This window comes from Panonychus citri, unplaced genomic scaffold, assembly GCF_014898815.1.
Source record: "Panonychus citri isolate SS breed McGregor unplaced genomic scaffold, ASM1489881v1 Contig00138, whole genome shotgun sequence".
In the NCBI taxonomy this organism is placed as follows: domain Eukaryota; kingdom Metazoa; phylum Arthropoda; class Arachnida; order Trombidiformes; family Tetranychidae; genus Panonychus; species Panonychus citri.
In genome coordinates this window covers 1,141,863-1,155,433 of record NW_026515543.1, presented here as the reverse complement: position 1 = coordinate 1,155,433, position 13,571 = coordinate 1,141,863, and the positions used below count along the sequence as shown (strand labels likewise).

Below are 13,571 nucleotides of genomic sequence, written 5' to 3'. Positions count from 1 at the left end.
GCTAATTTAACAATAGAAAAGTTGTATTCTTGAATCTCAGATAGTAATAGAAAGATTGAAACCAGAAGAAAGTTTTTAGTTAGATATTTTCTGAATCTGAGCATTCATTGAATTCGTATCATTATCTGGATATCATTACCCATACAATTTGGGAACAATCTAGTTTTTTAAAGTTTGATAATAAGTATAATTAGTTGGTGAAATTATATTGAATAATAATTGCAACAGATTCAAAGTTGAAGTTAATCTACTTTATTATCTGGATGTTAATGAGCTGCTGATAATTTTTGAAACACTGGCTAATAAATGTACAAACTAATAATGTACTGACTAGATATAGATGAGAATAGAAGAAAGTTCCAAATCAGAGAAAATATCACCAAAAATCAATCTCCACTGTTTCCATTCATAATCACCATGAATATTATCTGTTTCATCCTGAGATTCACTTACTTTGTCTATCTAATATTATGAACTTTGAAATATCATGGAAACAAATATAACATTAACCAGAAACAATTTTGTATATTTATATGTATAAACCAATGATAATGATGATACTAATATTCAAGGGATATTAGCAGTTTCCTAAGTTAATCATATTACATTATCATCAAATTCAGCAGCATTTCCATGGTAGAGATGGAAAAGGAAAATGGTAATAGTTGAAATAGTACAAAATGTTAGATATCAAAAGATATTATCTGAATAAACATTCACAACTTTTCCACCAATAATTTCGAAAAACTTTTCTACACTTGAAACATTCTCTCCAGTTGAAATCACCCTGAATATCGTTATCACTTCCAAATTATTAGCCATCTCAATCTCTCACCGAAGTCTGTTTATTATCATGAATGTCCATTCTAAAGCTATGGAAGGTGTTACACATTCAAAATGTTTAAATAAAAAAAAAGTTCTAACAGAAAATAAATGATTCTTGACCTTTTTCCTTTATCACTAACATTATCCTTTTCCTACTGATAAGTATCATCATTAATCTTTTATCATATTAATATTTACATATTTTAGGCAAACCAGCTCCTTCTGTCCACTGGTATCTAGATGAAAATTTACTGGACGATACATTTACTTCAAAAATAACGGAAGATGGCCTAATCTCAATCAATGAGCTGACCATTCTAAAACTGGGACGATCTCATACAAATAAACTTTTATCTTGTAAATCTTTCAATACTAATTTAACTCAATCAATTAACAATTCGCTAACTTTAGATATTAATTGTAAGTATTTGTAATCAAACCTTTAATTATCTCAAGATAATGTAAGCTTATCTCAATTTTGATCGTATTTCTTTTCATTCTGCTTTTAATTGCTGCTCACAATTAAATAGTATATCCTTTATACGTAAAAATCATATCAATTAAACGACCATTATCATCAAGTAAATCAACAGAGCTTCAATGTGATTCAAAGGGATCACGTCCTGGAGCCAAGATTACCTGGTATCTAAATAATAAACTGGTCACTTCATCAAGGTAAGATTATCATTAGATTGTGACAATTAAATTGATACAAAAAAAGATTAACTTTGATTATCTTGGAGACAATTAACTTTAATCTTTTACCATTAGATTGTATATTATACTGTCTAATAAAAGGAGATACTCTTATCATTAATCACATTCCAAAACAATTTACTAATCATTTAACCTAATCAATTAGCTTTTATATTAATAACACTGTTTCAAAATTGAGATAATATATCAACAACAATTTAAGACTTGTGAATGTGGATAATCAAAGTTAATTAACATTGTAACAAACAATTGTTAGATTGGTCATCGTCAACGAAACAATTAACTTAGTCTTAGGATTTTCACAATCATTTAGTAAATCAATTAACAATTAAAGCCATGAAAATGGTTAATAAAAACAGTAAGGGAGTTAATTGGTTAAGGTTTGAATGATTTACCAGTGAGGAAAAATTAAAGTATCAAGTTAATTTATATAAAGTTAATTGTAAGTGAACATTATAAATGAAAAGGTTACAAAGTTGAAAAGAGAAAAAAGTTAATTAGATATGATAATATTTGTATATCAAATTTATTTTCGTTCAATTATTTTTCCATTTCCAATTTCAGAGAGATGAATTCGGAAACCAATGGATCAATTAGTAGCTCAAGTATATTAAAACTGGTGCCTTCCCCATCCGATAATGGAGCCTTGTTATCATGTAAAGCTGAAAATCCTCGCCTTTTAAATAGTTCAATTAAAGATGATTGGATTCTCAATATATACTGTAAGTGTTATTATTATCCTGATAAATTGATTCTATTTCCAAGTGATTATCTTTCAGTTTTGTGGTTGAAAACTTGTCAACTATCAATTGGAATGAAAAAGAAAGACTCAATTGTTAACAATCAAATCTGTAAAGTATCAAGAATTGTTTCAATTTCGGAATAAGATTTTAAAAAGTTTTTTTTCTCAAGTTGATTCTCTTTTTCAACAATTATACTCTTCTTTTTTTAACTTTGACCCAATTTCACCTAAATCAGATATTTAGTCTCTGATTATGATGAAAATGAACAAAATATCTTCGTCTTACCATTTGACAGCTAAACAATTTGAAAGAACTACAAGTCAATACATAATTCGAATTCATTTGATAAGACAAAATTCTCAATTACAAAGGTTAATTGTCGTTCTTCTCTTCAAAATCATTAAAATCTTCTCTTTCTCTCCCTTGTTCTTTTATTAGATAAGCCTAATGTTAAACTTGTCTCAAGATTAATAAATCATCAAAGTGAGATTAAAGAGAATGACGAAATTATCTTTGAATGTATTATCGACTCTAATCCAGGGATTAAAGAGATTGGGTGGACATTCAATGAAGTACCTCTTAAAGTTGATGAAAGTAAAGGTAAAGTTTTTTTCTCGTATTATTGAAATCTAACTGCTAATCAACTTTGACCATTGAATCCTTATTTCAATCAGGAATAATCATTGATAATACAACACTCGTTATCAAAGTTGCTGATAAAAGTCACTCAGGTGATTATTCATGTTACGCTTTCAATATTGAAGGTAAAGGATCCAGTAACAGGGTAACCATAAAAGTTAATCGTAAGTGTTGATTTAGTTTATGACTCAATCTCTCTTTTTTTCACTTACCAGCACCTTCCCCTTGTACATAAGAATCGTTGTGAGTTCTATGAAAAAAAAGATGGAAAAAAATCTCAACTGATTCCTTGATCTTCCTCCGTGTTAATAATGTTATATGAATGAAGCTCTGATGTAAAAGATTGAACTGAATTGATTGCATGTTAGTTTTTTCCCCTTTTCTGTTTGTCTAAAAGCTTCGATATAAAACATTCTGTTCTCTTTTTTTTTCTTACGAATTTTTCCTTGAATTTTTGCTAAAAAATAGAAATTCATATTTTCTAGACTCCCTGTTGTTGATCATCATCATCATCATCATCATCATGAAGTATTTTCGATTCATATGAGAATCTGAAGACTACCGTTGAGAGAACAATATCCATCATGAGCAAAGAAATTCAATTTTGTTTTTCTTCAATAGTTTTTTACCTTGAGATTAATAGAAAAACGTTTTTTGTTTCGAATTTGAAAAAGAGTCAAAATAATTCACAACTATTCAAAAATCATCATCATGAATACTTAGAAACATGTTAAAAACACCAATTGAGAAACAATTCGACTGGTTAACAATGATAAGAATATAAATGTAATCGATTCCAAATCAATAGGAAGGAAGGAAAAAGTAAAAGAGAAAAAAATTATTCCATGAAATTCATTATACTCAATAATTCACTTCAACCAGAATATTCAGCTCATAAACCTGATAACAAGTTCATTCATTTCAATAGTAAATAATTTTATTGAATGATAAATTTATCAACAAGAGATTCAGAGTAATTTTCAAGAAATATTAACCATAAATATATATGATTAAGAGACTAAGATTATTGCTATTTATTTCAAATCTCAATTTCTCATGAAGCTTGAAAGCTAATTTCATTATAATCTTTATATAGACATACTTACCTATGGATTTGAATAAAATTCACCAAGGTAACATCAGAATTAATCAGTATAAAGAATCAGGATGAAATGTTAAGGTAAATTGTTTTTCATCTTTCAAAGTGAGAGATGTAAATTCTTGAGCTAACTAAGGTTACATGGTGAGGGTGTTATCATTCACTGCTGCTGGATAGATAATATTGTTTAATAATATCATCACCATGATGATATAATATGTAACTCCTTTGAGAATGCAAATTGAGATGCTGCAGATTCAATGAACCAGGAGGGAATAGTTTAACCTTCCGGTTGGCGCCAGAATTTATTTTACCTTTAGTTAAGATTGATTACCATATTGTCTTGCATCATTCATCATCAATGAAAGATGCACAAGATGATAATGATGATGATGGAAAACAAGATAAAGATGATCACAGCGATAATTTTACTTCGCTCATTTTTTTTCTCCATTCTTCCATCACCATGAAACTTCAGTTACATTCCGGCATTTGCCTTCAGATGCCTTTTTTTCTGATCCTTACCATCACCATCATCATCATTATCAGCCAACAACATTATCATGTTTATCTTCATCAAGTCAACTTCATGTTAGATTGGAGATGAAAAAACATACTTTCGGTTGTTTCATCTAATACCATAGATTACTGAGGTTGATGATGAACAAAGTTGATGATGATATTTGGTTCATTGGGATTGAATTGTTCAAATTAACATGAAATTTCACCAGGAGCATTTATCTGTTGTAAAGTAATTTAATCGTTTGAAATGTTCATTGACCTTACCATAAGTTGAATATTTTTTGAATGCCAAGGAAAAACATTGATGCCTTATTATTATCAGCATGAATATTTTGATAACAAAAATCATATTAATCTGTTACGATTATGATAATTTGATTACAAGTTTATTAATACAAATCATGCCAATCAAATTTACTCACCCAAACTCACCCAGCTTAATCCAATTGCTCTTCACCTTTATCAACTCGATTAATATTAATCATAAACTTATGATCATGATAGATTTTGTATAACCTGAGCAATTTTTTTGTGAAATCAACAAAAAAAGTTTCGAAAACAAGTACTTGTTCATAGATCTTGGGACTTGAACTTGAGCACTAACTGATAACTGTTATTAAATTATCAGACTTCCACATATTGATAGATGATGATGATGGTTTAAACCCACGATGATACCGAAAAAAAAGTTCCAATTCCGTAATAAGGGAGAGAGAGAGAGAGGAAAAAAGTTAAGGGAAACATTCAATTTTTCAGAAACATAGATATTAATATATGTGTAAGTTTGACGATGAAAATGTTTCAATTCTGGTTTTCAAACCAATTGGATAGATTTCTATTTTCTGTCCAATCAAATTTTCATTCTAATGAAATTGTTATCAGTCATCCATTATCATCTGATGGTCTATCACCCACCCACAAGTAATACCTTCTACTCATCTGATTCTCTCTCCCAGTGTAGTGACAATTTTCAAAAACTTCATCTTCTCAGTTAGTCTTAATGTTATTTGAACGATTTTATAAGTGAAAAGAAATGGAAACTGACAGAAATCTTCATGAGACGATGATGATGATCAGCATCATGGTTGAAGAGGAGAGAGATTTTTTCTCTTCATCCAAAAAAAGGATAGAAGCTCGGAAAAATCTTCTCTTAACATGAAATTCTGAATCAATAAGTTATACAGTTGCATTTGAAACTTCATGATGATCATCATCATCCCGATGCAATTTTTAGATATGTTCATCCGTCTTTACTTTTATAAAGTTATATAAAATCCATTACATTTTCATCATTTTTATCATCATTATCATCTGTTGGCCTTCATGGTAAAGCTTATTGTGACAAAATTGAAAGTGAAACTATAAAATTATGATGATTTTGTTGGAGAAAGACTAGATAATGATATAAACACAAAAATTGAAATGTATGTAGTCAATAATGGGATAGTTAATATTGTAAATTGATTAGCATACATTGACATTGTTTGAACGTTTAAAATCATACTAAAAGTGATGAGATAGTAGTTTATTCATGATCAATATGAAACGGCGAGCATATTATTATACTTACAAGTTAGTTAGTTAGGGCTTTTGTAGCACTAATATCTGGAAATGCTAGAGCCTCTATCAACTCATACATGTATTTCTTGTCGACTAACATCTAACCTATTTGGATAAAAAGGTTGGACTCTGGTTTGATTTTGATATGATTTTTCTCGAAAACGATTGATAGATTATCATAGGCCAGACTTTCACTAATAATTAGACAAGAATTATCCATATAAAGCCAGAGTCCAACTTTTTTCCGAATAGGTTACAACTTTCCGTATAAAAGATGTCTTCCCTAACCCTTTTTGTCAGATCTTCCATCTCAATGTGTTTTTACCTGGATGATGGAGGACAAGAGGTCATAGGTTTATTAACGAGTTGATTTTTTTTCTTTGACCATGCATCGGGCAACAGCACATAGATTATAGTCACGATTTATCTATCCATAGTCTTAAAATTGGAAATTTTTACCAAGTTCAATAACATTTGTGGAAGTTTACTCAAAGCATCTTCTTTGAAAGCTTAAATTTTATCAAATTTTGAAAGGGTTGTGCTATTATTAGTAATCATTTCAAGAAACACTAGTTTCTTGGTTTGCTACTGCCTGAGGTTTGAGTGATAACTCCGCGTCGTTTTGATGTAAATGATACAACTTATGATCCTTTTTTGGATGATATGCTTGATTGCTTCATATTTCATGCCAACATCTCAAAGTGATTATGGTAATTTAATCATAATCCATTAGCTAGAGTTAATGATAAGTTCATTTTCACCAGTCGGCCAAAAAAAGATATTAGTGGCAATGAATTTGGAAACTAAATAATGAAGAAAAAACTAAATGAGATAAATTATATTTCATCTTGATAATATTATCCTGATAATACATGAAGATTCTCCTCTTCCATTGTTTTTCTCACTTTGCTTATTACAATTATCAGTCGATATTATAAATAAAAGACAAGTTCGTGATTTTTTTTCTCGATTCTAGATTGAAGCCATTAACTTTATCGTCAAACAGAAACAATGTAATCATGTTTAATACCAAGAAAATATTCAAAAAGAAAAAAGTTATAAGATAAAGTAAGAATGGAAAAAATTTAGAATGCATGTTGCTAATGGAAAAGAGAAGAAAGCAAAAACTGATAAAATTCGAAATTCGCAACAATTCCACCAAGGAAAACTGATCCTCCCAATTTCATCTGCTGTAATAATTTCCCTTCTGCTCTTCATCTGAGTTCATGTTGATAATCAAAGAAGATATTGACTGAATAAGACAAAAAGCTCAATAGTCAGAGAAAAAGATTCCAAGATAATCAATGAATCACCGAGACTCATTTTGATGATGTTTATCATTCATGTAAAAACGAACAGAACATTTTTTTGTTCTTTATTCAAGAGCTGATCGAAAATACTGGATGAGGGAAAGAAAAAAAGAAAACAAAGTAACATATTCAACTAAATGGATGATGACACAGTCAATGAAATGATATCATGAAAAATGTTCATGTAAAAGTTCATGACAACAAGTTGAATCTCATGGTTTTCTCAATGATGTTGGAGAAGAAAAAAAAATTCAATCCATTCTGATAAATAATCATTGACATGATATGAACAGAAGATGATGACGAACGCCCATAACTCATATTTCACTTTAATTTTCTATCTCTTTTTATTGTTGCTTTGTTTTTATCTTCATAATCTTCATCATTTTCATCCGACATCCACTCCCTCTCCTCGGGTTATAAATAATAGTGATAATAAAAATAAGGTTATTCTAGTGTGTATTATAAGTGAAAGTACATATTCTGACCAAATAGAAATATATATAAATATTTTTCTCTTTCTTTCTTTTATCTATCCTCATCTTCATGATGATGATGATGATGATGATGATGCTATTGCGTGAGCACCATGGATATTGTCTGGAACTGTCGTTATTATAAATATTGTATATGTAATAACCTTCTCAATCTTGTCGAAGAGATTTTTAGTCTGAAATGAGAAGAGGAAAGTTGGATGTTGGATTGAGGGTTTATATATATATTTTTTTTTTCACTCTGAAAGATGATGAGGATCAGAAGAGAAACAATGAGATTCTGAATATAAGAGAAACAATGAAGGAGAAGAAAAAAACAATGCTGATGAAGATGGAGAAGGAGAAAATCTATTATAAGAATTGAAGGAAGGGAAAACATGATACAAAATGAAGATGAGATAAAACTACAGTGGATATACATTTTTCATGGATTGAAGATGAAGACATGTAAAAGATTATGAAGATAATGGTAAAGATAAAGATGAAGAAGGAGCCAAGCTTGAGGATAGAATAGAGTGAAGTGGATGATGATGTTGGCGATGATTTAGTTGAGGTGAAGGGAATGATAATAGTTTCTTGATTTAGATAAATGTAATAAGAGCTAAAGGGGAAAAAAATATCTAGTTGTCATTAGTTTGGAGTTATTCATTCCACTGAAACATTTTCTCATTTGGTGGTTATCATGTTTTTCCTTCACTATGATGCTGATGATGATGAAGCGACAAAAGAATAGTAATAAAAAAAGTATCGATCACTACAAGTGAGAAAAAAAAATCTATCGTTGTGTCAGTCTATCATAAATCTAATCATTGAGAGCTTTTAGAGTTGGTGAAAATTTTGGTTCGGGAATTGGACTTTTTGAGGCCACTTTGCGAGAGAATAAGGAAATTTCTAGTCTCAGCTATACATTCAATTTAGTTAACAGTTTCAAATTAACAAAAGTTCTGTGAATAGTTTTGTAAAAATACATGAAAATGCGAGTTGATTAAGTGAATCAATTAAATTGCCATAAAATCCTGAATCGCAAACATTTTATCCTGAAATTATAATCTAGTTGAAAGATTAACTCATCATTGAATCGAGAATGTAAAAGATCAGATTCATCTCTGGTTTCCACTTTGATGATCATCATGGATTCATCTCAAATTGAAACCATTTAAATGGTTAAACACTGAAACAAAGGTGTAAACAATAATCAGTTTTCATCGGTGTGTCAATTACATGTTAATTTTCAATCGATATTGAGAGAGAACAGTAATAGAAGTTGAAAACTAATCAAATGAAAAGAGTGTAAATCTCAAATTCCCTGATATTTTAAAAGTTATTTCACCATAAAGTCAAAGTTCCAATCTCATTAGATCACATTATCATTGCAATCGAAACTCAATATCTGCAACATGACTCGAGTTTTTTTCCTCTTCTGAATTCACCATCACAGTTAGTTAATCAACAATCAGTCAATCAAATGGGTTCAATGAATTTTTCGTGGTTCTATTCAATTGTTAGCAAAAAAAAACCAAAAAAACTTCAAATGAATAAATTTTCACAAGAGGAAAGATTAGAACTTCTCTTTCTCTCTCTCCACCAACACCAAACTCGATAAGTTACTCGTGAAGAGAAACAAATTGTGTGTTTTTACAATATCATTAATTTTATTCAGTGTCTTTGATAGTAATCGACTCTATCTATAAGATTATTATCATCTTCCCTCAACTAATCACAATCAACAACCAATGAACTAATCATTTGAAACATTCAGTTTGACTTTGATTAATATTGTTGATATACAAAAGGAGTAAACAACAACAATAATTTAAAGGGTTGCATCCATTTAATGGTTAATGCAAAAAGTCAATTGCTAATGATCATGTAAATTGTACTGTTAATAACAGTTGACTCAACAAATTACTGATAATTGAAGAAATAGAATAAGCAATTAAAACTGCTTCTCCATTATCATATGTTAATTATCAACAATCTAAATTTAATTATCATTAGACAACTATTTCGAGTTGATAATTAAATTTCTCGAAAACCAAGTGGCAAGGATAAAAAAATATCCAAAGAAAATGTTGAAGAAAAATATTATCATTATGATTATTGAGAAAAGAAAATAATTTAATTGAAGTAAATAATAATCATCTTTCAGACTTTCAATTAATACGATCCATCAAGTTTCAACTCCCTTTTCATGATAATTTTTCTCATTCCCAATGAAACAAATGCTACTAATTAAAATACGATCTCATTTTCCAACTTCCAACTTAACTCGATAACCATATCAATCCATTTACCTAATTGTAATATCATTCTCTCTCTCTCTCTCTCTCTCTCTCTCATTCATACATGCGATTGTTTAAAATTTCCCTCTGCCAATTTCCAACGTCACTTGATTATCATGATAATTATTAAAATGAAATTATCATTAATATTTAATATAATTTCAAGTATTCTCAATATATGGAAATGTTAATTATTATAATTAGTGGGTAGGCTGATGTGGTGTCTGTTGATTAACTAATTGAATTTAACATTCTACCTTTGAAATTGTTTTATCATAAATTTAATTCAATTAAAGTTCAGGAATCCAATTGATGAAGTAAAAAAATTCACTTCTAATGTTTACTATTTAATCTAATTGTTTTTTATGTTTTAACAATTAATAGATAGAATTCAAGTTATTTATCAAACAAAGATAGAGAATTAATTTAATCATTAGCAATTAGTAATACTGATAAAATTGTACCTAATATAATAATACAATCACCAAATCGACAAACAACTAATTATTCAATTTACATTACTATTAATGAGTTACAGTCATTTATCTGAATAACTAATTGTCTCATCATTTCCGTTTCCGATTGTTATGAATTTTTTTGTTCGACTGTTGTTTTCAATTTATATCAGAATTTCCTGAAGAATCTCCTCTCTCTCTCTCTCTCTCTCTCTCTCTCTCTCTCTCTCTCTCTTCTTTCTTTCTTTCTTTCTTTCTTTCTTTCTTTCTTTCTTTCTTTCTTTCTTTCTTTCTTTCTTTCTTTCTTTCTTTCTTTCTCAATGAGAATAAAATTCATGGTGATTAATATGAATAGGGTCAAATGTCCAAAGTTTTACACTTCGTAGGTGGATATTAGTTAACATGGGAGATAAAAGTTCTAAGGGTATTCATGATCATTCATCGTTATATCGGTAAACTATTGTATGCTTTTGTTGTTACCTGTTGTGTAACAGAGATTGAACTTTTTGTTCGTATGTATTTTGATAAGTTAAGAATACCCTTAGGTCATTTATTGGATGAGCTTTTTCCATTGACAAAAAGTAATACCGGTAGAAGGGTAAGGTGAGGAAAATGAATAAAATCAATACCATGAATTGATACCATTGATAAACCTTTAGGGTAAATTTACATCATGATTGAACTGAAAGGTTAGATAATGAATAAATTGATACAGATTGAATTTGGTGTATCACCTTAAGGGCATCAGGTAAATATTCAGATTTTGAGATAACAGTTTTTGTTTTTTTCTCTTCTTCCATAAAATAGCCACATGATAATAATCAGTGAGAGACAATGAACTTATTGATGCATCAATCATCAATTCTGTCAACATGAAATTGCAGCATGAAATCAATGGGTAAATTCATCATGTATCTTAAGCATTTGTTGGATTCAAAGGGAAAATAAAGATTCTTTGTTCATATTCAAAGAATGTGTTATTGATCTCGACCCCATTCAGGAAAAGTGTCACCTCTGATATGGACACAGTATTGAACTTTAACCTCATTCCCTGAAAATTGAATACTCAATTCACTTGGTGAAAAAAAAAGATTATCATGTTACTCATTATAATTTACATTGTTTATCATTAACGAAAGGCTGTTCATTGTATCATTTAGCTACGAATGTTATAAATACATGAAATTCTGATAAGATATATAATAACAGTGATAATATTCATGACAAGGATTAAGATAATGACTCATAAGCTATTAATGATTCAGCATCAATGAAAACTTTTCATGGTACTTCATGTGGTTTTCTTGGCAATAATAAAACTTTCCCTTGTGATACTAATTCGCTTTTTGTATTTTGATTTAAATACATCATGAAGATAAAGGTTAAAACAATGATAACATGGAAACTAAATGTTCTGATGACATTATTATGATTACAGTTTTTATTGCTTAAAATTCAAACAATAAACTGATTGGATTAAATTTGTTTGTATTTTTAATCAGCTTCATGTATCCATGGTGTTCATTCAATATCCAACCTTTCGTTGAACTCATGGCAAGAGTCATACTCTCTGCATACTTAAGGCTTAAAGTCATAGTAACATAAATTTATAAGATATATGTAAGATAACCATGATCACCATGATGATGATGATGATGATAAAAATATGAACTTTTCATGAAGATAATCATGAGTAATCTCATTTTTTACATTTCATTTAGTTTAACTCATCAAAAACTTTTGTCACGTTTTCGGTTTTGTTTTTTTCTTTCACTAAGAATAGTTTTATTTGTTTCAACGATACTCTTTCCCTCTTGAAGCTTTAGATGAACTTATCTGAAATCATGAATTTGGGTGCGTTATCTACTCATATTTTCACAGTGTGTCAATAAAATGGCTTCATAAATATTCACCCAGTTTTTTTCCTACACCGATGGTTACCTAATTTTACCCATGAAATTGAAAACAAACTAAAAAGTGCAAACCATAGTTATCATAACGTTTCAAAGTTTACAGAATCATTTTCAAGTATATTATTATCATGGTCGTATTATTATTATTCTTATATATTATTGAATGGAAATGGTTGCATGAAACTTTGAATAAAGTTGATGATTGTCATGTAAGCCTTTATGATGTAAGAAAACTTCAAGGTGAGAATTGTGTTTACTTACAAATGAAAAATGATACAATTGTTACACACTATCAATATATATGAGCTCACTATGAATGAATTTATTCAAATTCCAATGGTTCATGATGATTTTTCATGATAGATTTTACCGATATTTATGTGGAAAATATTAAATCATATCAACAAAGAGGTGATGAAAACCATTGAGTCAACATTTTTCACTTCTATTCCCATGTCTTGGTCAGTAAATGTTTCAAAAGTGATGAATATATTGAATTGTAATGAACAATATCACTATTAATATTATGAGAAAACGTTCAATGTTGGTTATATGATTAACTAGTGTTTACTTTTCCATACTTTTTTTGAAACTTTTTTTAATCATTTTTTGGGTTGAAAAAAAAATTGATCGTTAGTTTTGTATATTTGCAGATTCTCCGGTTTGTGTTAAAGATCAAAAATCGATTTATATCGTTGGCTTAGGTGAGACTATTCGAGTTTCCTGTTCCATTGAAGCTGAGCCCGGTGTTACTGAAATCATTTGGAAAATAAATGATACTCAACTTGAGAAAGTTTATCCCAGCTCAGAATCTTCATCATCCAAACCTTCATTATCATCTCTATTTTTAAGTGATCTACTTTACTCACCAAGACGATTAGATGATTATGGTACTTTGATATGTTCTGCTCGTAATAAAATCGGAATCATTAATAATCCATGTCAATTTATCGTAATGCCTGCAGGTATGTTTCACTCTAGTAATAAATTCTGACTAAAAATATTTCGAAAT

At 29.1% G+C, this 13,571-nt stretch overlaps 1 protein-coding gene across 1 annotated transcript in view; it reads left to right on the top strand.

Moving 5' to 3' along the window:
• The window catches only part of LOC128393495 (nephrin-like), a gene marked incomplete at its 5' end in the record, with an annotated part of 44,814 nt that overhangs the window by 29,488 nt on the left and 1,755 nt on the right, over positions 1–13,571 (top strand). The window contains 6 exons of the mRNA XM_053353678.1: positions 1,033–1,245; positions 1,356–1,500; positions 2,107–2,264; positions 2,724–2,885; positions 2,960–3,088; positions 13,213–13,524. Coding sequence (XP_053209653.1) covers positions 1,033–1,245; positions 1,356–1,500; positions 2,107–2,264; positions 2,724–2,885; positions 2,960–3,088; positions 13,213–13,524 — 1,119 coding nt within the window. The remainder of the gene's footprint in view (positions 1–1,032; positions 1,246–1,355; positions 1,501–2,106; positions 2,265–2,723; positions 2,886–2,959; positions 3,089–13,212; positions 13,525–13,571) is intronic.